This window comes from Ischnura elegans, chromosome 12 (genome assembly GCF_921293095.1).
Source record: "Ischnura elegans chromosome 12, ioIscEleg1.1, whole genome shotgun sequence".
NCBI lineage: Eukaryota > Metazoa > Arthropoda > Insecta > Odonata > Coenagrionidae > Ischnura > Ischnura elegans.
Genome location: NC_060257.1, coordinates 17,144,837 through 17,171,318, shown reverse-complemented (window position 1 = coordinate 17,171,318; position 26,482 = coordinate 17,144,837). Strand labels below are relative to the sequence as shown.

The following is a 26,482-nucleotide window of genomic DNA, read 5'->3' as shown; positions in this document are numbered from 1 at the left end:
CCCTCAAAAAAAATTTTAATCACCTGCATAAACAGCATGGAATCAATGGGAATTAAGATATGTGCTCTTTAGGTGACAGGTATTTGTTCCTTACCTCACATGAGTCGAATCCTCCCTTCTTCCATCCGGCGCAAATGAAGATGGACGGAATGTGTTCCACGTATCCGGCACTGCGGTACATCCCTTCGCACGCTGAGTTGTTGATCACCGGCACTCGGACTTCCTGCAGAACGCTAGGGAGTGGTCCCTCTGTGGAGAAAGTTGATATTTGAGACTCAACCATGCTGTAATCGTGAATTTTTCGCGTGATATAATGTAAAATTGATGGATAAAGAATTTCATTCGTGTTACTTGAGGGATGAACGACTAGGTTAGGGACTTGGTACTATCGTATGAAATCGGTTCAGGCTTGATATGGTGAAAATGCGATATATCCATGAAAAAATAGATAAATTTATGGTAATATCCAAAATTGAATGTATAACTCCACTGCCGAGAATGGTTTCGACACTGTCATTTTTAACCTCGAAATCTCGATACCATGGCCGGTAATGGAGTTATACATTAAATTGTGCAAACTACAATTTATTGTTCCCGAGTTTATTATTGCTAATTTATCATGGACCTAGGTACCGCGTTTACTGTTTTATTTACTAAGTGGTGAATAAGATCAGATTGCTGCTACTCCCTCGTCTCTGGGTCAATAAAAGAATTATAAATGATACAGAGTTATGGTAGTGTTAAATGGTTAAAATACTAAATACGATATGCAAGTTCGTATCTAAATTGTCAGGTGAGAGCAAAATCAGCAAAATATTACTAAGAATCATTTAAATGTGAATTTCATTGAATTTGAAAGTTATTAAAATCTTTTGAAAATTTAAAAGCACAAAAACATAAGAACACCATGGGAACAGTTTGCTGCAATAAATGGCTGATTATTGCAGCTAACTATATAATTCATATTTACGAAGGTGGATATAGATATATACTATAGATTTTGTTGAGAGAGGAACTTCTTGAATCGTAGATGACATGGGTTACATGTATTTAGGTACTAAATTTGAGTTTCAGGCCTTCTAGGGCATATATTTATATCCTGAATATGTAAATATAGCATTTTTCTCGTAATATAAAACGCTAGTTGTAAATCTGATTCATTGCTTCTAAAATATTGATTCTTTAGTTTTCGTTGGGGCGCCCATGTAGGTTGTTGCATAAATAGATGAAGAGCAAATGTATTTACGATTGGGTTTGAAGGTAGAGTGAATTTTCCCCACATGCTCCCACCCCATCTGGGACTTCGTCTTTGGATCAGAGATACGGATGACCAGTGTTACAAATCCACTCAGGATTTATGGGGTTTTAGCCACTTAAATTAATATTTGATTATCCTATACTTATAGTCTCCATGAAATCAGTGGGGTCTAAGAATAAAAGTTTTTTGAAATAAACATTTACATCGCATGTGGTTTAAATTTTCCCTTACCGTAGACCATAAGGCCTTCAAACCAACTAAGTATTTTCTTTGGTAAATAAATGTATAAATTTGAGGCATTTTTGGCTCAATGTATTCACTAATAGTTAAAATTTATCCATGGAGAATAGAGTATTCAAGAATATGCGTTACGAATACGGAAAAATATCTTTTCTCAGTGGTTCATGTCGATTGTTTTATACTGTCGTTTGATTTGATTTGAATAAACCCATATGATTTTATCAGATATAAAGTTTAGGTTTTATTGAATTAGATTAATTATGGTGAACAAAAAAGTGAAGAACTCATCGAAGTTTTATGCAGTTGAAATAGTTAGCTCTTCTTGAAAAACAAAATCCTTGATCTATCCTCATGATGTTTTCAGCTTCCCGAACCTGCAAACACTGCATCTAACTTAACATTCGAGAAAATGCATGGCTAGATAAAGATCAAAGTGGCTAAAAATATGTTTTCATCTCGTCTTTTTTCGTTTATGAATGCTGTTATTTGCCCAACTTCTGTATTATGGCCTTTATTTTGCAAACATACGATACTTATTCAAACTTTGGATATAATTTTTTTAATCCGAATAAATGGGTAAAATTAGCCTGGAAATCATTTATGAATGATAAAAATTTATACCTGTAGGGATAAGTTTGCACTACATAAAAGCTGTTTTGATTTAGGACTGGATAAAAGTTCTTTCTTTCATACTACACCCATATTTTTTTACCGGTAATAAGTCTAAGACGCGATATTCTGCATAGAATTTTGGACAGAGACACCAATGAAAGGTATCTGAAGTTGTTGAAAGGCAATTAATGTCAAGGACCGGAAGCCTGTGGCGTCCGAAACAATTCCCAGAGACCAGCAAAGTATTTGATTTCTGCTTTCATTATTTAAGCACTTAATTTAAAGAAAAGGACAAAAAATGAATGAAATGGACTGTATTTAAAATATCAATTATTTAAATGTTTTAAATTAATTTATGAAAAAAAGTTCATCATCATCTACAGCTCTACAGCAGAGTGAAGGCTTTGGCTTCCCCTATTGCATGCCTCCATTCAGTTCATCTAGCTTTCTCCCTTTATATTGTTACTTCCATTGCCTTCAAACCATACGTCATTAGCCATCTCTTCGGTCATCTATCTCTTGCTCTGCCCCTTCCATCTTCCTCTTGTGTATTAAATTGGGAATCCTGTCCTATTTCATCCTTTACACATGTCCCAAATATTCTAGCCAAAGTGACTTGAAAAAACTAACTGTATTCTTCCCTTCAAGTGTTCAAAATTTATCCCCATGTTTATTGTAATTCTTCATTTCTCTCCTTTTCTCATTGGGCCAATAATTTCCCTTATGATTGGTAGTAGTAGTAGGTCCTTCAGTAGGTTTTCGCAGGCTTTACATGCCCCCTTCTTGTGTGGGCGTTTTTAATTTTGACCTACGTAGCCATGCTAATTTGATAAAAATAACCCTTTATTTTCATGCGGATATGTAAATAAGAATATTGTCCTTAATACCGCGTACCTTAATGACCCAGTTTTTTTTCTGCTGTGGTTCCTGATGTGGGATTCAAGGTAATGGGAAGAGAAGCAGTCATTACAATTCTGAGAATTTTAAGTTTGGAAAATTTAACTTTATCCTTCCCTTTTAGTTATTCATTTGTCGCCATGTTTATTCTGATCTCATTCCCTCTCTAATTTGGCCATATGGTCTACTTATGATTTTATTTACATATTTTCTAAGGGGTTTTCACATTGAATTTGACTAATTTGGCCCTAATTTCTTCTTCCTTTCAAATTATTTAAGGATATTTTCATCCTAACTCGATGAAAATATGTACACATCCGTATCACACAGCCGTACCAATTTGATAAAGAAAGTGTCCATCTCTTGATTTACATGTGAATATGTTAATTTAGAATATTTATTTTTCAACTTCCCCGTAAACAGCACGTTAAGACCCTTAAAACGGAGGATTAACAATCTACAATACAAAAATCCATGATCTGGACAGGGACCACCTATCCAGGTGGGATTCAAACCCACGACCTACCTAGCTGGTGATGAGTACCCCATAGCTGCCGAGGTCAGCCGATTTGCTCCGATAACGATAGCAAGGCAATCGAAACACGTGTTGTGAGCTGTTAAATACGATGTCTTTGTTTAACATTCGATATGCTTTTCCACGATATCTTTCCGGAAAAATTCGACTTTACGAATATTTTCCTTATAACCGAGTACCTTACTGGCCCAGTTTTTGCTTTTTGCAGTGGTTCCTTACGGGGGATTTGAGGTAGTGGGAAGATAAGCAGTCATTACGCTCCTGAGAATTTTAAGTTCGGGAAATTTTCGGGAAATTCTCCCCTCACGAGTCCGTCGTTTCCTTAATTACCTTCGTATAGCCTTCCCCATCCGGTGACGAAGGCGGTGCTTCCCACGAACGATCGGTCATCCTCGGGGACGCAGATGGGCAGAACGTTGGCCGCGAACGGGGTCACGGGCTCGTAGAATCGGAGCAGGGCGAGGTCGTACTCGAAGGTCCGAGGGTCGAACTGGGGGTGGGAGGCGACCAATTGCACCCTTCGCTCAAGGTGACCCAGGGGCTCGGTCTCCGTCGAAAGGTCATGCTCCCCTAGCCTCAGCAGGAGGTCACCGGGAGGCACGCTGCAAATAAAAGGTTAGGTATGATAGATATTTTGTCAGCCGCATATGGCGTTCATTTTTAAATAGTTTTACTAAGCTTTAATATGATATTGCACCTGCTGCTATTCGGGTGTTTATTACTACATCTTCATTATTGTAAAAGATATAAAAAACTCTTAAATAAAATAAACTCTTGCAAAGAAAAAAAAACTTAAAATATATAAACCAATAGTCATGGCAATATTATTACATGGCTCTGAAGCATGGGCTTTTACAAAAGTAGCCCAAAAGAAGCTAATAACTTTTGAAAACAAAGTTTTACGAAGAATATTCGGCCCAATAAAGGAAGGAGAAACATGGAGAATTTGGAAGAACAAAGAGTTGAGAGACCTATACATAGGACCAGATATCGTGGGAATAATTAAAAGCAAGAGAATGAGAAGCCTTGGCCTCCTCCATGGAAGAAGTGAGGACACAATGCTGAAACAAGTACTGGAAGGCAAACTCGAAGGCAAAAGACCGGTAGGAAGACCAAGAATGCGCTGGGGCGATGAAGTTAAGAAGGATTTGAGAAGGATGTGAGCCCATCTGGATATGGCAGGCGACCGTAGAATGTGGAGGCGCCTAGTCGGTGAGGCCAAAGATCTTCTAGGTTTCGAATGGCCACAGGAGTGAGTGAGTGTGCATATAGTGTTCTAGTAATAGGTCCGACAATTTTGTATTGCGGAAAAGTTTAGGTATGATTTCTGCTTGATGTTTTGACAAACGCACATAGTGTTCATTTAATGGGTCCGGCCATGTTGAGTTGCAAAAAAAGGCGAATGATGATTCCTGTGCGATGATTTGATACATAGTGTTTATGAAATGGGTCCGACAATTTTGTGTTGCAAAAAATTACAGAGACGATTTCTGCTTGATTGCTTGACAACCGCACATAGTGTAGTGCAATGGCTCCGGCAATGTTGTGTATTATATCTGAGCATATTATATTATACATGAGCGTATTATACAATATATTTTGCATTTTTTCATTGATTTAGTTCTCATTTTCAAGTTCTTTATCAACTGTTTCCTTCTTAATCAGTCGAATATGCTGTGGTTTAATGCATCCGAGATATTTATTGCGAAAAATTCATTTCACTCAGTCGCGAATTTACCCATTACCACCAGCATTAACGTTTACTCTTACCTATAAACACGGAATTAGTGAAAATATTTAGGGAAAAAAGTACAAAATTTCAGTCAACGAATTTTATGTTATATACATTTAATCTAGGTTGTAGTTATTCTCTATGTTAAATTAAAATATCTTCTTACATCATTATCCCATGACTTCTCTCTTTTACAAAGCTATTGTAAGGATGAAATTTTCATCGTGTTATTAAGATTGATGGGATAATAGCAATTATATTTGGGGTGTAAATTATTGGCCATAGTTTAAATTTAATTAAATCCCGAAATGAATTACACTGTGGTGGAAGTTACTGTCGTGCATGAGGCGTTTTTATTAATTATTTTAACGTGATTCCTTTGCATTGTTTTGACAAATGACTTCATATGCAGCCGCACGTACAGATGCAAAGAAATGTGCACCAAATAATGCGCTTCAGAGTGAAAAAAATCATTCGAGTCATCCTAGGTTTTAGTTTAGATCTTCTGAATGTCAGTTAACCTCCGATATCCGGTAAATAAGCTATTTAACTATGCAGTATTATGCTAATTTTCCTCTTCTGAAAACCAAACTAATGTAAGTACTACTTCCCGTTATTTGACGTTTTCGCATATAAATTTTCAATTATTTGCAATCAAAAAATAAAGACCTGTAAAAGATGTCAGCGTAATAAAAAACCACATTCATAATAAGCATATTAAGAATGAAACACTTTCAATTCATAAGGGTATGTTGAACTATGCAGATAATGACTCATCAAGGAAGTAATACAGTCGTCATGAGGATGGCACCGGTTTTTGATGTTTTCATTGTTCCCCATAACCTCAACTCAAACTGGTTAAGTATCACATATATCATGGCAGGGCATGCAAAGTACTTCTTTGCCCATCACACAAAATTGCTCTTTTCGCCCTTCATGTTAAAGAATAATTAAAGTGACCACCAGAAAATCATATGAATCAATTAATTTTTGAATACTTACATAAATTTCTCACATCTCTATTGTATAGTTTGTAATTTTGGATTATTTAATGTACACTGCACAACTAAATGTCTTGGTATGATGTTACGCTTGTAAAATATATTACGCTTGCTTAAAACGACTCAAATAATGTGAAATTCTATAAGGTAGGAAATTTTTATTTAGATGACCATTTTATAACTTACTCGTTTAACTTTCATAATTTTAAAAACTAATTATGTAACTCCTCCAGCGAAAAACATGAAATAATTCCATCACCCCCGTTAAGCATGTAGTTCCGTAGACGTTGATCTCGGCATATCACGAATCTTACTAGTCGGTTGTAGCACGAGAACAAATCATTTTAAGATCTGAGATGCATTTCATCCATTCATAGAGATTTTAATTTTTTTAAGGTTTACCCCATGCAAAAGTTGCCATTCATGGATGGAAACATTTTACAGTATTTTCGTTTAGAGTCATAGATGGAAAATGCTTTGGCTGCATGATATGCTTAAAATATTCATATATGTCATTGCAAGATGGTATTTATACTAGTTTCTACGAAAGTAATTTTTGCAAAACCCTTCTCCATATTTTTATTCATACAAACTGAACCTAAGTATTGGTTAAAAATTCATAATTTGTGTGTGTAAATATCCTTGAATGCCACGTTTTTCTATCAATAGACTAAATAGCTGGTTAAAGTTTTATGCCCAAGCACTCTGGAATCATTTTTTGTAAAATATGAATCCAATATTTTGCTCATTACTAACTGATATCATATTGAGGGCTATTATATAGCTATTATAGCGATGTCAACAACATGCTAATTTAGTCAGTCCATTATATTATATAATAACTCGGAATATTAATTGAAATTCTAAAAATTATTTTAGAAAGACGTCTTTTTTGGGGGTTTGAATTTATTTCCCCTGATACATACCTCTCCACACAATGAGCGGCTGTTATTGCCCAGTTCTCATTCAGCAGCGCTGCTCCGCACTTGTGAAGATAAGTCGACGTTCTCCACTGCCTCAGTGATATCTGCCACGGCCATTTCCCAAATGTCGACTTTGCACCACCCACGATACGCGATGTTGGCACCAAGCGACGTCCACACACTGAAAAAAATGAATTAAATGTCAGCATTCTTCATTATTACGGGTGCTTGTGATGCGAGGCTCTGATTGTATTAGCGAATTCCGTTGGAAATTAAAACGTAAAAATCCCTTCCAAAATCTCACATCATTGCAAATATATTACTGTAATTGCTATGACCTTAACTATCAAAATCAATAGCGTTGTTGCTTATTTACTCTCTTTCAAAAAATGTAATTGATAATAACAGTCCTGGAGATTACAGTTATATGGAAAGCAAATTTTTCATTTTTTGTCAACTTAAGAGCACAATCGGAAGGAAGTATTGTGAAAACTCAATGATAGATTAATCAGTACCTCAAATCAGGCTGTCCTAGGACCGTTTGCGGAAAGTGAAGCCATTTTGGATGTAAAGCCACACTTCTCCCATGATACAGAAACTCAAGATAGAAATCAGTATGCAGCTCTTAGCCAACTCATCAATATTTCTCCAACTTTTCTCGTTTCTCCATAACTATTTAAATATGTATGGAATTTTTTAAATGAGAGAAGTGAAATGTGAAGAGGCAAAACTTGTCGCACAAATGAACTTCACTGTATCTTTTATGAGATCAATACTACATTTCCGGAGAAAACTTCAATTTTTGGTATTCTAAACTAGGCATCATAGATGAGGATGAGGACTTAGGGTTTGTTTGCATCTTAAAATGGTTGGGGTGCCCCATTCTATCATTTGGGTAACATTCAGACTTGAATGTTCAAGAGGAGTAGCCTAACCCTTTATTTTTAGGTAGGTGTGTTTAGCCGCCACCATAATGACGCCAACATTCCCAAACCAGGGAATGGTTAAAAATGACATGAAATTGAAAGTTTACAATTGTACAGCAGATCTGCCAGCTTTTCCCAACTCCAAATTTGCTTTCAATAATTTCTTTTTGGCATACCTTCTTTATAGTTAGTCATATTTAGAGTATCTGATCCTGGGAGTAGCCCAGCTGTCGTCAGCGTGTCCGGAGAGGTCGTAGATGACTCTGCCTCTCCGCTGGTGCTTGTTGGAGAGGTGCTGGTGAAATTGGCTACTGTTGTTTGTGGCCCTTGCGTCGTAGATGAGGGATAAGTGCTCTCTGGCTGCTGCTGCGTTGTCAGTGTGGTCTCTGGAGCAACAGGTGACACAGTGCCTTGGGTCGAACCTGAAATGTTTTGTTTCCCAATTCATTGTTTGCTTTCACTATAGAATAGTGTAGATTTCATAGAATGATTGTGTCGATTCCATCATAGACTTGGTGAAATGGCATACTGAAGAAGGAATACATTTTGCTCATGGCTTCATTAGTTTTTTTGCAATTTAATTCAGTCACAAAGTACTATTTTGCAATTGTTTCTTATGAGAATTTTAATCAGTGATGACATACACTAGATAGCAACATCATTCAATAGTTGCCTTATACAATATGCTTAGCTACTCATAATGGAATACCAATAAAAGCTGTGAATTTAGGCTTTAGAAAGTGCCGTTAGTTCAGGAGCAGCGATGGACACAGTACCTTGGGTTGATTTCATGACCTAATATTTCCATTTCGGTTTCATATTTTTTAGAGAAATTCACTGATAGTAAGAAATGATTTTTCTATGGACTTGACCATGTTGATAGAACACATTGCGATAGTTTTAGCAGTTAATTCATGAGAGCTAACTTTTACGGTTCATTGGCTTCTCCAAAAAGTTATTAGTTGTTCTTTGAGACAATGCTGAGGAATTGAAATTAATTCAATGCGTGGGAAGAAAAAGTTGTTGAAATCATTTATGAAGTAGAGAAAGATTTGATAATATCCCATCATTAACATTCTATTTTTATTTTTTTATAAAAGGCACAGTATTCCATATTTTTTATTAATTCTGAGTAGAATACCAATCAGTGTTGTAGAATTTAATTTACTTATTCGTAATGGGCCAATCCTGAAAATATTAATTTCATAATAAAAGGAAATGCTTTTCAAGTGCTAAACTTCGAAAGTTGTCTTTAGCCTGGGTGAACTTCTAATAATGGAATCAAATTTGTTGACACAGGGCATAATTGATTCAATTTATTTGTAAGCAGACCAAATTCGTCCAATATGAGTATTTTTTATAGTGGTATAGTAATGAGAAATACGTCTCCCGTTTCATTTACTACAACTTTATATTGATTTGATTTAGTATCAAATAGTATTCATCCTCATTCAAAGTAGCTAATCAGAACTTTAATTAAACATTTAATACACGAGAAATACAGGTAGTAAGGCGCAAAGTTTTTTCCTCTCTGCTGGCTGCTCAAGATTTTACATAGAGCTATAAATTGTCTCCAGCTCTTTGGACAGCTAAACTAGCAATGTATATATGGCAACTTATACATCGAGCAATGTATGTATATTAATTTTTACCGCTCTCAAAACAAGTACCTGAAGTAGGTGATGCTGGCTGAGTTGTTCCACCAGATCCAATAACATTCGTGTCCTCCTCCACTGCCTCTGGAGGCTGCACCCCTGTCGTGACGCCAGGCTTAACGGGAGGTATCTCATTGCTAATCTGCGTCTGAGTCTCGGGAGAAGTCGAAGGTCCTTTTGTCGCGGTGTCAGCTTGAGTCGGCACTGAGCTAGGGGTTGTGGCAGCTGAAGTCTGAGCAGTTGTTGGACTAGGAGATGGGATAGTTGGGGTTGTAATAGTCTGAGTCGGTTTTTGAGTCGTCGAGGTGGTCGTAGGTCTTGTAGTTGCTACAGTCGTGGGCTTTGTAGTCTGTGGTTTTGCCGTTGTTGTCGTTGTCGTAGTTGTAGTCGGTGGTTTGGGTGTGGTAGCCTTAGTGGGCGACGGCTTTGGTGGAGCAGGCTTTAGAGTCGTCGGCTTGGTCGCAACTGTCGGTCTAGCTGTCGGTTTGGGCGTCCCCGGTTTGACAGTGGGTTTGGAAACCTGCTGTTGTGAAACGGGCTTTGAAGTTGTTGGTCTCTGGGTTGGTCTAGTGGTTGGTCTAGTTGTTGGTCTCGTTGTCGGTTTGGTGGAACTTGGTTTCAAAGGAGGCCTTACTGTCGCGTTCGTTATTGTTGGTCTCACTATGGGCTTAGCAGTCGGTCTCGTCACAGGTTTTGGAGTGGGTTTCGTCACTGGTTTTGGAGTGGGTTTTGTCACTGGTTTAGCAGGAACATTAGGCGTTGGTTTATTGCTGGGCTTAATCGTGGGGCTAGCACCGGGCTTTTGGGAAGGTCTTGCTGTTGGTCTCGTGGATGGTCTAGTAACCGGTTTCGCGGTAGGTTTAGCTGTCGGTTTAGTCGAAGGTCTCGCTGTCACTGGCTTAGGAGTAGGTTTAGTCGAGGAACTGGATGTTGTTACATTTGGAGTTGTAGTCAGTATCTGGTCATCTCCAAGCAGAGGTGGTTTTTTATTGGGTACTGTGGATACAGGCCTATTGGCAATTGTCGTTGGCTTAGCAGTGGTCACGGTGGTCGGTTTCCCTACAGTTGTCTGGCCTGGTTTCGTAGAAACTGGTCTGGTCGTAGGTCTCGTCACAATTGGTCTTGTCGTGGTCTTCGTGTAGGTTCCTGTGGTAGGTTTGACTGTAGTCAGTGGTCTCGTAGGTTTCCCAAGCAATGAGGTAATGGTGGAATTGATTGTGGGCCTTCTCGTTGGATGAGGCCTGAAAGGTGATGGATGAGATTCGTGCACTAGAACTTCGTTCGCTATGGCATTTGGATCGTAGCTCTCCGGTAGCTGACAGCAGGAACCAAAGTAAAATCTGTCTATGCAGGTACCCAGGTGGGTGCCATTAACTTTAAAGCACGAGAATGCAAACATACAGATTCCCGTTTCTTGCGTTTTCTTACTCACGCATGGTAGATTGCGAATATTCCGCGGCTCTATGGAAGCTGAAACGAGAAAAAATAAATTGAATGAGAATTAAATGCAATCACAAAAATTAACTGTCGATTAATACCATATTATTGTGATATTATTAAAAATAAAATACAAATTATACAACCATAATTATTATTAGGCAATCATAAAATTTTCGATTAATTTTAACCAATCCACACTTGCAAAAGGACTGTTAATTATAAATAGTGCTTCAATTTTGATGCAGAATTTTATATCCTGGTTTTAATTTGAGAATACAAAGCAAATCGTTCTTCCCTCTGATTTTGTATGTCGTACTTTTTATCTAGTTTTTATCTTTGAATCATCCGAGTAGTGATGTAAGAACTGCAAGTGATATTTTAAATAAATAGCACTAAATTATTAATAATTTAAAAATTTTTGGTTCACATTGAAACATATTTCAGCAAGATGATTGAAATAGATTTTATGAAAATTGGATGAGACGATGTAACAATTTCTGCATTAGTATAATAAAAATTGTACTTCATTGCTTAACATTGAAATGAGCAAGTGAAACAGCAGTTCTAATGATCACATGGATACAGTTTTATTATCTTATATCTATCTTAGTGCCCTAAGAGCGTATTATCTATTATTACAATGCACATTCTATGTTATGGAGAACGTTCCATAAAGCATTAATATTTAAAAGGTGTTAACATATAGCGAGTGCCGTATTTCTGTCTCTTATGCTTTCAATGAAAAATTCCAAATGTAGGCAAATCTATTACCAATCCCTATTGACTAATTTTTCATTAGTAACTGGACGGTTTGAGAAGAAATAACTTTCCTAATAATGTATATTTTAAATTTAATGTTTCTTTTCATATTATATGCAGTAATTACGTAATAGGTACGTAAAACTAGAGACCAAATTTCCTGTTTTCTTTCTGGAGGAGTGCGGGCGTATTTTTTTGTACTTACGGCTCCTATTTTCTCCACGTTTCAAAGTGTAAAATCTCTTCCGCTAGCTTTTTCCCATATTCAGCTTAATAAAAATTTAATACAGGAGGTAATTAGGAGGAAATCTTAATCAAAAAGTTAGCGAAATAAAAACTATTCCACCTAAAAAAGTACAAAAGCTCTTCCGCTAGCCTCTTCTCTTATTCAAGGTAGTAAAAATTTACTATACAAAGTAATTAGGAGGAAGTCTCAATCAAAAATTTGGCGAAATAAAAACTATTGAACTATTTTACCTACAAATTAACTTTTTATATAAATTTTTATTACAATTTCCAAGTGCTTAATTTCCTAGCTTAAAATGGAATTATACACGAAAGGCCCAATCCATTCAGTGCATCATATCATCAGTACAGCATTCATTAGGGGGGATGCGCAATTAACGCACCTAAAAATACATTAAAGGTATATAGCATTGTCCGGGATAAATTCATTCAACTTTCGAGGGTATTTCGCCCCAAATATATCTCTTGCGTATTCCTTCTGTTCTTAGAAGTGGTTTAAATTCCATCGTCCCACATTTCATTCCAAGCGATGGGCATAATTTGGATGAAGGGATGAAATAGGCTGTCGTGATAATTAGCAGTATTCACCTGGATACCAAAGCGGAGACGCGGAAGTACGCTGTGGCAGAGCGCTCAACGTGAGCGTGAGGAGAAGAGGGAAGGAGAGGAGGAGGAGGTTGAGCGAAGACCGCCTGCGGCTGCAGGGAGAGGCGGCGTGACTGGTGGCGCCGCCCTTTCGGCCGTGGTAGGAAGGTTCAGCCGAAGGCTCGTTCTCGTGGTTCACGGAACGGACGATGCACGAGGGCAGCGCTGACGAAGGTGGCGGTTTATCCATCTCCATTTTGACCATGCTTACTTCTTCAGCCAAGCATCCAGGAACTGAAAACAATAAAAAATCACAGGTTATTTATGATTATCCTGAATAGTAGTGAATATTTATGATAAGAAACAGTTATTTTCTACTTATAATATTTTTATTCTAATACAAAAATACGTCATCTTGCCGACATCTCCAAAAAATCTTTCACCTAACTTTATCCCCCAAAACAAAAAAATTTAAGAGTAATTCCAAGCAGCAATGTTCTTAGAATGAAAGTTGGAATTTTTAAATAAAAAAATCAAAACTTAACGTCCTTTAATATATTAAGGTAACTTTTACTGGATAAATGCATAACCTGATACTGAAGCGTGTAATAATGACAATTACGATGTTTTCGCCCCAGGTTTAGCCGGATGTTATCACATCATTCTTTTTTCCCCTGAAATTGCTAAGTAAAGGTTTGAATAGAATTATTTCCTCCGTTTTATGAACAAATTATACCCCTTGCTGATTGATTTCATTACAGAGTTCATTATATTTGACGTTAACTTTAGACTATTTATAATTTCCTCTGAATTTTAGTTCTTCATGTGACAGGGTTTGATTTATCATACAGAGAAATTACAGTTTATACTGATATTTTTGAACATCCATATATGATTCGTAAACGTTGCCATGAATAATGCTTTTCCGAAGCCAAACTCGTTCTACCGGTCATTTTACTTCACTGCTTATCGAATGAAACAAAAATCTCCATGTACAAAAGTAAATCATCGAAGTATCAGAAAAAATATTCTATTTCGAGTGCCTCACTATGTATATAAATATCAAAACTTTATACCTCCTTTTTATGAACTTATGAATCTTGAAGATTGCAGAATTAAATGTAGCTGAATTTTTATTTCTAAAGTTTATCATAGTCCTGAATGGGGATGACTTCCTGACCCGGAGATTCTAGCGGTCGTAAAGGTGAGAAAAACTTTCGTCTGCACATTTTCCCCTTCCCCTTAGATAAGACCACGAAAGTCCCGTTTGCTGAATGAGTTCCGATATGGATCATCGCGCGGAATGTTTAGAAAGAAAAACTCGGGTGAAAGCATGAGATATGGCGGAGTTATAAATATTCAACCGAGGAGGGCTTTCAATGGGGTCAAATATGCTGTCTCACCCTCAGACTCTCTCCGCCTTTGCATTCGAGCACATGTGTCGTATTGCGGATTTAAGAGGTGAAAAACATCTCTTATGTTGTCGGGAACCGCATTCCTCATTTCGATAGACGATGAGTCATTCGTGATACCTTCCTCAGTTTTCCTATCCATCAATCAAGCGTCCAACTTGAGCCAATCCCAGTTATTCAATCCATTCATCTTCTGCTACTTTGTTTGATTTGTTTTGAGAACTTGCTTTGACGTAATCCTTTTCTGAGGGAAGAACAATCTTTGTTATTAATTTTTTGTCTTTCTTTGCGTGAAATCCAACCGGTTTTGACGTAAGTTCTTTCTTAAAGGTCAATTAAGGTTGTAAACCTCGAAAATGATTTTAGGTATAGAAATCTTATTGACTATTAACAGTGTGGGTTATTGAGGGTTTGTGAAGGTCAATGAACCTACGAAGGCGGTGAAAGTAATTTATATCCATCCTGCATCACCTAAAGTCTCATCATAAAATTCTCTGTTTGGCTATAAAGTGCGATATTGAAAAGGTGTAGGTGAAACGGCTAAAAGCATGAGAACATGGGGAGAATTTCTTAGTAAAAACCATGGCTGGATATTGATATTCCAACTCGCAGGCATGATTATATTACCCAAAAAGCATTCAATAGTCTTTAGTTACCTGGCAGTAACTTTATATTATCACTTTATAGTCTGTCGTACTTTGCAAAAATACAAAGATTTGCTTTCATCTACTATCCGAATAGATGACTTTAGCTATTCCGTCTTGAAGAGAAAAGAATGCTTGTAATTTCCCTTTTTTAGTTAGATAATTCGTACAAATCTGGGTGTTAGTAGGCATGTATCTCCTTCCGTTTAAAATTACCCTTTGCAGTCAGGATGGATGGACAAAATTAGCGGAGGGAAACAGCTTTCATTTCTTCTTGCTCCATACATTTTTTCGTTTCTGCTATAAGTTCATAGTACGATTGTATGCTGGAGGTACTTTTCAATAGAACCGCAGTTCATAAGTGGAATTAATTCAATTTTGTGTGAAAAAATAATAAGAGCTGCAGATGAAAGGATTTAACTAACATTAAATATTCCATGGACTTAAGAATCCCATCGTTACGGATGATGACTTTCAGTTTGGTCTCGAGATCCAATCACATGAGTCAGTCACCCGTGAGATGATGTATTATGCACTGAATACCATTCATAGAATGATCTGATACACTCTGCTGGCGTCAAGATTACGAAATGAAGCTACTTCCGTGTTTTTCAAGGAGCATTCAAGTACTCTCTTCCATTATTCTTGCTTTTTTGTGGCCTTCCGAATTGCATCGGCAATAGTTATAATTGGAATTCAATACTGGGAGCTATTATCTTTATACAATTTTGTGCGTAATATTTGTCAGTTAAGTGTCAATCACCTGATATAGATTTTTATAATGAAAAACTTTAATTGTGTTTTGCCTGTATTGATCAAGTTTGCGTTAAGGATCTGGAGTAGCCCTTACATCGTAAGTATAATAAGAGGAATACTTATTACAACTGATAAAAACATTGTTCAGTGTATTTAATCGGTAATGTCATCAGGGCTTTATGAAGTCAAAGATTATTATTTGCGGTTTACATCCTAGGAATACCGTTGTATTTGTTAAATCTCGTCATCTTGATAATATTAATTAGAATATACTGTTCACAATGAATTTATTTCAAGCCTAGGCTATTCCTATCAGCGAACATGTAGCCAACAATGGATAGGTACCAACAGAAATAGGATATCGAACGTTACGTAGTGTTCCGTTGTGCGCTAACTTTTATGGCTTTAAATACATGGTTTGAAGTATATAGTAATGTTGTGCATCCCTCAACATTTTCATGACTCAAACTTGCCTGAGATACATTCAACAAGAAGCTAAAGATGAATGACATGCGTCTGGATCTCATAGAAGGGAAAAATTTCTGGTTCACGGAATGAGATTTTTTTTTTCATTGACAACCAATTCAAAGTATGAAAGAAGCTTGAAAGCATCAATGCAAAGCATTGGCAAAAAAAGCATTCCGCAACTGTGTTTAAATACTAACGCAAAATTTACATTATTGTTTATGCAGTAATTTTTTAATGATTCAGATTCACATTAGCATTTATGCACCAAATGTTAATATTCAATGTTTTCCAAATAGTGGATTGAGCAAAAGCCATGCCGAATAATGTGTGACATCTTGTTAGTGTACATAGGGCTGAATACAGGAGGGTTCAGACCGTCCCAAAAAAGCTCTATTAATGCTACCACTTCTATCAATATTAGTAAATTAATATTTTATGTCCACCGCGGTTCGCAAGATAAGAACCAAAACGGTTTCTCGAGGCGTCGGCAGCAATGTCAAAATAATTTAAACCCAAGGAAGAAACCCAAGTTGCCTTTGTCGGAAAACACAAGAAATTACTTCTATATGGCTTATTTTCGATACATCAAACGATCAAACAAACCTATGTCTCGTTCAGATTACGATTGTTCCAGCGATCGTAGGAACTATCGTTCATACATACCACGACGGTAAAACCTTTGCTGCCTTCCAGTTCTTAAAATGTGAAAGTGAACAAGAAACTGACGGTTAGCAAAGCTGTTAAGATATCTAGGGTTCAATATATTACTGTGTTCAACGTGTATTTAACGTATAATTCTTCTTCCACCCATATTATTCCTTACTGGGACAACTCCATAAAATACGAAGCGATGAGAGCTATACTAACTTTTCGTCTTTCTCTTGCCGCTTCCTCTTCCGGTTTCGCAGCGTCTAACCATCGTAAAGTTGAAACGATCTATACTACGTGTACTTTTGCCAGGACTTGCGTGCATACCACTAGTTCTGTGAACAATCGTTAGGACGATTGATGGAACCACGAATATCACAAAAGATTCCGCAAGCCAGCCTTTAAATGTGCTGTCGCCCAACGCGCATTTAAATGGGTTTACGAAAATCACCACTCGCCTCACTGACTGACAAATTGATCCCAGTTTCACGGGGAAATAGGGTATAATGAGCGGTTTTTACGGAAATTTTATATACAAGATGATGTGATCTATTAGATTCATGAAATTTCAACGCTATTTCTCGCAATTACAAGCACTATAATGCAAAATATTGGAAAAAAACTGGATCGCATTGCACTCATCACCGCGCCGCGGACAATTTTTAAAACAGATTAAAAAGCGACCTAACCGGAGCAGAAATCAGACCTCTATGTGATGGAATTGGGCCTCCTCCATTCTGTCCCCTTGTCCTAGACGCTGTTACCCGGAAAACTTGAGAAATTACTTCGATATGGCTTATTTTCGATGCATTGAACTATCAAGCAAAAATAGGCAGAGCACCACGTGGATGAGACCTCAACGCCCGTCCCCCGTGTGTACTTTCCGCCGCTGTCTGAGTCACTGGGCCGGGGCCCGAGACACGGAAGAAACTCGGCCGAGGTCCGCCCACTCCCTTCTGAGCTGCCTCTTTCTGCCCCATCTCACGCCCACACACACCCTCCGCCCCCGTGGGGGCCACTGGGTCACGGGGGCAGCGCGTGGGAGGGGATGATGGAAAAACCCCTTCTCCTCCACATCCTCCCGTCCCCTGCCCCATTCGACACTGCCCCATTCAAACACTGCCCCATTTAACTGTCTTGTTACGCACGGACGCATCCCGATAGTGCGTTGTTCGGTCCGATAGGGCGCCTCCTCAGCCCAGAGGTCTTGAAGAGTAGATGAAAGCGATAGCTGGCGCACGATCGTCGATGGTCAAATGGTTACGGGGTGGGACCGATAGACCCTCGATATTATCCATTCGGGACGCCCCAATCGTGGTCGTGATTCAGCTTTTTTTTCTGTTGCGATCGCTCCATCATTGATAGCAGCCAGCAACTTGACTGCAGGTGAGGTCTTTCAACTATGGCCTATTCCGGTTTGTGAGTGCATGGGAAACAACACCCTTTCCTATCCGATAATAATCATGAGTTTTATAAAACGATTCCCTAAACAATATCCCAGAAGTGCTGAATCCCAGGACGGTTAATGGAAATTAAATGTGCGGGCGTAAAACTAATTTAAGCTTCAAAAGCAAAAAAAATCTACAAAATTAAGCCTCAAGTCACGGCTCTTTTCATGTCTATAAAAAGGGCTAATAGAAACTAGAACGATGGAATCGCATGTTCATGATGTCAGAATCGATAAAGCCATTTTCACTAGGTACTTCTTTCTGATTTTTTCCTATCTACCTTTCTCTTGGTCTCATATTGATAAACAAACGAACTTCACACCAATAATCTAGAGCATATACTCTCGTAAAGTGAGAGCTACATGTCAGAGTAACAATATGCACTGATCCTACTGACATGCAGCCGGTAAGGCATCTTCTCTTACTGCGTAGTCACAAAGATCAAGCTAAAAATCGCTACACTAAGTATAAATATTAAAAAAGTATTCAAATAAAAAATACAAGCCTCACAATCCGATCTGGATACTTTTTATCAATGAAGTTACTCCACAAATATTATCACTGCAGGGTATGACTAATCTTAGTCACGGTGTTGCGCGACCTTCACGCTGGTATGAGAGATAAAAGAATTCAAATTTTGAGCGAAGTCCAAAATAGTGCCAAAAGTTGAAAAATAACTCAAATATACAAATTACACTGAGAATACCTAATTTTATCTCTTTTTTTCTGCATATCTGGGCGAAGATAATTCTGAAATACGATAATAGTAATGCAAATGGTTAATATTACTCACAAAGTGCATTTAAAGTAGTTTTAGATATACGAAGGCAGAATTCCCAACTGATAAATCTAGGAGAAAATATCTTTCCCGGAGCCGACTTCTATTTCAAGCACCTTGTTTAGTTAGTGTCTTATTCAGGGTGGAGAAAAGTTACGTCACCGAATTTAAACCCTGGAAAGCTGGTGCCGGTAGAAACTAAAAATTTTCATGATATTCAGCTCAAAAACGTACCATTTTTAATCAAAAGAAACTTATAGCCAAGTGCTCCAATTTAGCGCGCGTTTGCCTGTTACCGGATGCCTTTGATGTATCGTGATCTCTGGCAGGCAAAGCATACGAAGTCAAGAGTTGTCAAGAGCACCGACCACAGGATAAACTAGCGGCAAATAGGAGCGCTTGACTCAAAGTTTCTCAAGTTTAAAAATTGCTCGTTTTCGACCTTAATATCATTCGTAATTTTGTTTCCTACTCATGGGCGTACTCAGCGAGGGGCTTCTACGGGGGCAGCTGCTGGCAGGCAGCTGCCTCCCTTGAAGCAAAAATCGCATAAGTCTTTAAGCAAAATCAGTACTGAATTGAAACGAAAGTATTCAACTAATTTTCTTTAAACCCACGAAAAATGATATATATTTGTATAAGGTATGTAACTAAAATAAAACTATTTTTTCAAGGAAATAATCTTATAAATCACATGGCTTGCCCCCCCTCCACCCCATACCATGGCATGCCCTCCCCCCCTAGACTATGACGTGCCCCCCCCTCTAGTTATGACCCTGGGTACGACATTGTCCTCCTGGCGTCTACTGGATATCCAGGATCAAACTTTCGTGACGTAATTTTCTCCATCTAGTAACGAATTTTTGGGCAACTTAATTTCCCATATATTCCATGGGATTGGCTATTAGTTTTCACAAATATGTTTCTTTTTAAGGAGCAGTGTCTATAGGATACCATTGATTCGATGTTTTTTTTTCAAACGAGTCCGTTACTTCCGGTCGCGAGGAGAGGAAGTCTCGTAAAGGGCATCGATTCATTTGCAAGGAAGAGAGAAAGGGAGTTTCGTAAAATTCAGTGAATCAGAGTGGTCGTCGTCGTGAAACTGGTTCAGCCTATCCCTTCGCTCCTCGGTGGGTCGGCTGACGTGACCATTCAATCTCCGCCTGGCACTTCCGAGCCATTACCATTGCTTCTTGTCATCCTTTCTTTCGACACGTAACACTTTTCAGTGTACGGTTATCCGAACTCTTTTTTTTTCTCCTCGACGTCCCCGGCCGGTGCGGAACTTTCTTTACATAGTCCGTCGTTCTCCTGGAATTTCCGTTCCCAAATCCAAAAAGTTCCCCTCAGATGTGCCCTATTTTTTCATTACTTCCTTACCTACGTAGAAACCGAAGAGCAATCTCAATAATGTGATAGTTCGCGAACGAAGAGTATTTGTCCGGAATCTCATTTGTTATTCGGAACATTTTCTGGCCTGTGTATATAACAACATAATCAGCTGAAAGGAAGATTTTGGTTGTTATGAAATAATTATATTTATTCTACTTAATCGGTGAATTTGAATAATAATATTTTCCCATTAGTGCATAGCGTCCGATATATCGGACGTGTCCATGTCTCACATAAATGCTTTAGAAGAAAAATGAGATAAAAGTTATCAACATATTGAGCAAAATACTACTGTAAAAAATAATTTAGTTACCCCGTGCGGGTGACTGAAGATACTATCAATGCCATGTCTCACAAAAATGCTTCTCTAGTCGATAAATTCAATGAGCCAAACTCTCAAATGACGGAAATTTGAATTTTAAGAAAGATTCAAAAATACTTTCCTCCGTGTCTTACGCCGATTGAAATGAAAAAAACATCGTACTCTAAAGGCAAGAAAATCCTGATCTGCAAAAAAATTTAATCAGCTGAAAGAACGTTTTTGGTCGTTATAAAATAGTTAAGCAATGAAATTTATTCTGATCAGTTCGAAAATATAATTCATAGTGTTTATTATGCCAGTTTTCTCTTATTTCATGGATATTTGAAATTAAAGAAAGGATATTTTCATTTTTCACTATGCATTACAAAGATTTAAATGGAAGAAGTCATTCTCTCGAAGCATGAAAACCCTTATCTGAAAAATGTTTTGTCAGATATATCACATAAGTTCAAAGTGACAAAATGTTTAAAATTTGACGGTTATGAAGACTTTTTTTACATGAATATGTCTAGGTAATGATACCCATGGAAAATTTGTTTTCACTAAAGTTTTGCGCAAAATCTCACCTCATAATGTTTACCTGCTTCATATCCTCTTTCATTTAAGTTCACGGAACTAAATTGTTAAAATGTGATGATACGGTACTTAAGATAGCTAAATGAGCATGATTTAAGTGATAACACAATGAAAAATATCGTATTACTTCACTCATTCTTACTTAGGTTTCTCTCTATCCTTGATTCTAGGGTCGAATTCCTGGGAATCAATCAATCAATCACCTCACCCTCCACTAATTTAATACCCTATCACGTATTGATTTCTCATTTCCTACCTCTCTTTCTCCGAGATAATTGAAAAAGATACTTCTGACTTTTTATGATGAAACCAAGTGCAATTTAACCTTTTTTGTATTCGTCAGTCACACAATATTTCATCATCTCTTAATAATTCAGTATTTCTATTTAGTCAGTAGACTCTCTAAGTCCGTCTGTATATCAATTACTAAGCAAACATGTGACGTTTTCTGCGTCTTTTGAGATCATATCATATAAGCATTCCGGTAATTGGTTTTATAGAGATACCGGTACAATTGTTAGGTTGAAACAAAATGGAGAAAATGAAATCAAATAATAAGGAAAATTTTTAAATTTTTGCTTGAATAAACAAGGATGGTGTAAATATTAACTTTCTATGAAAAATAGTAAATGAAAATCATTCCTGTATTTTTAAGATTGTATAGTAATTTTAATTTATGAGAAATTGAGTAAAAATTGCACCAAGGTGTTTTGTATGTCTGCTGAAAAAATATTTCTTATATTAATGGGGCTAATTATCCTATAACAGGCTGTTGGTTTGTGCAGGAAGTCGTTAAATTCTTTACTTAAGTGATAGCGAGGGCTTGTGACTCCATGAACAAGGTTTTGACACAGGATTTAGTAAGTTTATCGCTAGGCTCTTCGAAGCAGATGTAATTTAATGAAGTGTAATTTTTTGTGCTTTCTATGAATCTTTTACTTGCATCCACATTGCTTCATTCATTCTTTCTTCAGCACAAAAACCATTTCTGCATGATGCAAGCAGGTAGCTGGATAAATACTATTATAGATATATTCACGGTTTTAAAATTGGGATTACTTTTTGGATATGAATTCGTGCATTTTTTCAACGTTAGGTGTTTACACGGTTCAATTCTGATGGTGAATGTGTTTGGGCATGTAGCCTTGTACCCTTGCAGGTGACTGCATTATGTAAACATATGGCTTTGCATCATACAGCTCGCCTACAACATGGTCATAATGGTATATAGGCATGTGAATGGGTAGGGGCTTCGTTTTTTTACGTTGGCAAGATAGAATGGAGTGAGGAACATGAACAACGTCTCCTCCCCACCCCACTCTCTCTCGTCACTGACAGCTTCCCCTTCCGCGCCGTCATCAAGTCACGTACATACATATTTCTCATCCCTCGACGTCTGCATATGGGACCCATAAAAAACGGGATCTTGGTGTCTCGCAAAACTATCATTTATGACTCACTCGCGCATAACTTCGAGTTCCTCGCGGTGACTCGTCATCACTATAGGGTGCCCGATCAGCTGATTGCCCCCATGTTTCTGAATACTTTTAATGGCTCAACTTACCCTTACGAAAATTATTAACAGAGTCTTCCACTCATTACGATAGGTTTTAATGGGGTATTTGTTAAGCATTCCTGCAGTCTACCCTCCCTTTATGGACTTACCTATTAAATCTAGAAATCCTATTCTCCTCTCCCCCTCTCCCTTATTTATCCAACACTCTACCCTCTAACACTATTTTCAACATCCTATCCCCGCTATTTACCACTACATGCGTCTAGACACCACTACTCATCCACGGCACACTGTTACATGATGATAACTTTACTGGAAATGACAACCTGTTTTAAAGTGATACATTACCATTTTGAAAGAAATATTATTATTATTAAAGTGTTGCACCGATTAAGGTGTGTTTCCATGGAGTACTTAAGAAGCGTCATGACAACTTTCCATCCGTCATGTACTTCCCTATTTAATTCACTGTAAGGCCTACTCCCTTCAATTCTATCCAAAAACGCTATTCTTTTCCTTCCTCTCCCTCGTTTACCTAACATTCCACCCTCTAACACTATTTTCAACCTCCTCTCCCTGCTAAGTACTCGCTCCATCCATACCTTCGGCTTCATAGTATCCCCTTTACTTAATTATTTCTCAAAAAAGTACCGGTTTTTTGCGCGTGAAATCAAGTTACCCAACTTTGAAATTGCGCTTAGTATACCCACAGTTTTCGTTTCAGTAACTAGCAATTTTGATATAAGATGGCCAGATCTAGTATCAATAGTTTTCCGAAAGCAAATCGTTTATACCACTAAAATTGATGGATTTGTTGTTAACAATGCAAACCTCTGGTTGCTTCGAAACCAATTGGTCAATTAAATATTAGTTGGTACTAAAATCTCAATTCTTTCGGTTTATTTCTTTATTACCATTCTTCCGGTTCTACCGCGTCTGGTTGTTTGTTGATGACAACAGTATCGCTAGCACTGCTGCTAGCGCCTTCAGGTCGAAGATGCTCTTCTTGTCTTCAGGTCGAAGATGCATCTTCGACCTGAAGCCTTTTTGGAACCTTGACACCGCGGAAACCTACGTAGTCACATTGGTTGGTACTGTTGTTTGCCGTAGCATGTAAGTAATACAGGTACGTAGATCATACACTTTAAGTATCAGCAGTTGTTCATTACCGTTTCATGTTTATTTCTGTAGTAGTAGGCCACATGTCGATTGCATCCCGGGACCATCTCCTCCGTCTACAGGTTCACTTTCGTCCATTGGCTCTTAGCGCTCATACCTGCTATCTGCCCCACACTTCACCCTATCTTCTTCTTCCCTGAAAAATCTTCACCTCTCCCTTTTTCCCACTTGCCCACCACAGTTTCCCAACCTTTCGGCGATGTTCACCGTTAGCCGATCACCAACGAGGTGGTGGGGAGGAGGAAGACAGACAGGTTGGCGGCCGTGTCTCGGGGATTGACGGGTTGGTTGGCAACTCCTGCAGGTGGGGAGGGCAACTTCTTAGCACGACAACAGGTAGTAAAAGCCGCCGTCGCAAGAATTCCACTTATTCAAAATAGCGCTCCTGTCTCCCCCTGCGGTTCCGCGTGGCAGTAAGAACGGCCCGGGCCGCTCCCGGGCCAGCAGGGGAATCCGTGTCAAAACGATTAAGTGAATACCTTTCGGGAAGTTCTCTGGAATCAATTGGATGGGGTGAGGAGAGGGGTCTGAGACCGCTGTTAATATAGAACGATATTGGTATCTGTGGCAATGTAGAGCTTGTTCCGTGAATGTTTATGGACTGCCGCGGTACGGATTCCTCACGCCAAATCTTTTTGCAATACGCATCAACATCTACATAATAACCTGCGAGCCACCTCTAGGATATTTGGCAGGGGGTGATCAATCATCAGTATGGAGTATGCAAGAGGATTCCCACATGCACACCACACGGCCATATAAATGTTTCTTCATCATCATTATTAGTCAACAATCCTAAGATTGGTTTTACAGAGCTCTCCATTCCTGTCCCTTATCCGCTAGCCTTTTCAAAGCGGCGTATTTCTTCTCTTTTACATCTTTTATGACCTGTCTTATGTGACTTATTCCCGGCCGCCCCTTGCCCTTATTCCATTCCACCTATCCTACGATTGTCTTCATCTGTCCGTCGTGCCTCAAAATGTGGCCTCCTCAGTTGTCCCGTCTTATGCTTAAGGTTTTTAGGAGACTTCTCTTTTCTCCCACTCCTCTTAGCTCTTCCTTTATACTTACACGGTCGATCCATTTTATCTTCATCATTCTTCGGTAGCACCACCACATTTCGAATGCTTCCACTCTTAACTTCTCTGCTGCTGTCATCGTCCAAGCCTCCGCTTCCATAGAGAAACATACTCCATGTGTAGCATATGGTGAATTGTTTCCTTACTATTTTACTGCTACAATGAATGTTACTTATACTAACGAATTCTACTTCCACATTCATGCAAAGGTAACATTTTCCAACTATTACTATGCATGGCAGATGAGCTTTGTATTTTAATCAGATTTACCGTTTCCCATATTTTTTCGTGTTTATGTCGGTTAGAAATTCCAGCTTAAATTTCATTGGATTTTTAAGTGCCTTGAGAACTTTAAGGCTGATTGAAAAAATAATGTTTTTCAGTTTGTTTATCAGGAAAGCTATTTTTGACCTAAATGAAAGCCATTTAATTGATAAATACCTTTTTCAATGGACTTGTCTTCCGGCAAATAATTAAAAGGAAAGACGTCGATATTTGAGGGAACTTAGAAGCGTTTGAATGGAAAAATCTTTGCTTTTTTTTCTATTGCTTCACGATATTCGTATGGAATAGAAACTGCTTGGTAGTACAGAAAATTGTAGAAACTTATTACTCTACACTTCAGTTTGGGTCAGTTGAAATCAAATTTTCTTTCGACTTATCTTTTTTGGCATTAGTTGTGAGACATCTTGCATCGTTTACGGCGTATTTTTTGCAATTAAGTCATAAGGTTGCTTGACAACTTTCATTTTCATTTCCATAATTTTTTTACCGAAAAAAATTAGTGATTATACTACTGTCTAAATTTGATTCTAAAAGCTGAATAATAAAGGCAGTGTTTTTAAAGCCATTTAAACGGAGACGTGTAATGTATTACTTGTTTTCATGCCTAAATTCAGCGTGGTAGAATAGTTTATAGTGCGCTTGGCCGTTGATTTAAGGGTCCCAGATTCAAATCCCGAAGCAACATGCCAAAACAAAGTCCCTTCATACGTGATGGCAGGTATATCAGTAGGAATTGAAAAATACGAATAAATTCTTAATTAACAGCACTAATTCATTAAAATTAATATTATACATGCCGTGTTATATAGGAATCTTGATAAATACTTTAAAATATGTTATTAGTCTAGTTTCTGTACAGTGTATGGAATATTTCTATACATCATGGTAATTAATGTATTTGTTTTCATTTATTTTTATGTTTCAATCTTTCATAATATTCTCAAAAGAACACACGTTAAAGAAAAGCGTACTTTGACTCATTACTTACGGTATATTCTTTTGTTTTTGGCCGCACCAGCCAGCTGTGTGTTTAATTTAAGAGATGGCAACCCCAACACTGGTTCTTACCACAGGGGTGCCTATATTCCACCTATTAAAAACTCATGCTTGAGTAAGCTATTATAATTTCATGTACCATAATGTGGAATAAATATATGAAAAAAATATAAT

General features: G+C 37.8%; 1 protein-coding gene across 1 annotated transcript in view; it reads right to left on the bottom strand.

Annotated features, from left to right (window-relative positions):
- The window catches only part of LOC124169665 (serine proteinase stubble), a 91,481-nt gene that overhangs the window by 2,754 nt on the left and 62,245 nt on the right, over nucleotides 1–26,482 (bottom strand). The window contains exons 2-7 of the mRNA XM_046548319.1: nucleotides 12,813–13,103; nucleotides 9,795–11,249; nucleotides 8,301–8,546; nucleotides 7,202–7,379; nucleotides 3,873–4,144; nucleotides 95–249 (exon numbers count right to left, since the gene is read on the bottom strand). Of these exons, the coding sequence (XP_046404275.1) occupies nucleotides 95–249; nucleotides 3,873–4,144; nucleotides 7,202–7,379; nucleotides 8,301–8,546; nucleotides 9,795–11,249; nucleotides 12,813–13,074 (2,568 nt within the window). The 5' untranslated portion in view covers nucleotides 13,075–13,103. The remainder of the gene's footprint in view (nucleotides 1–94; nucleotides 250–3,872; nucleotides 4,145–7,201; nucleotides 7,380–8,300; nucleotides 8,547–9,794; nucleotides 11,250–12,812; nucleotides 13,104–26,482) is intronic.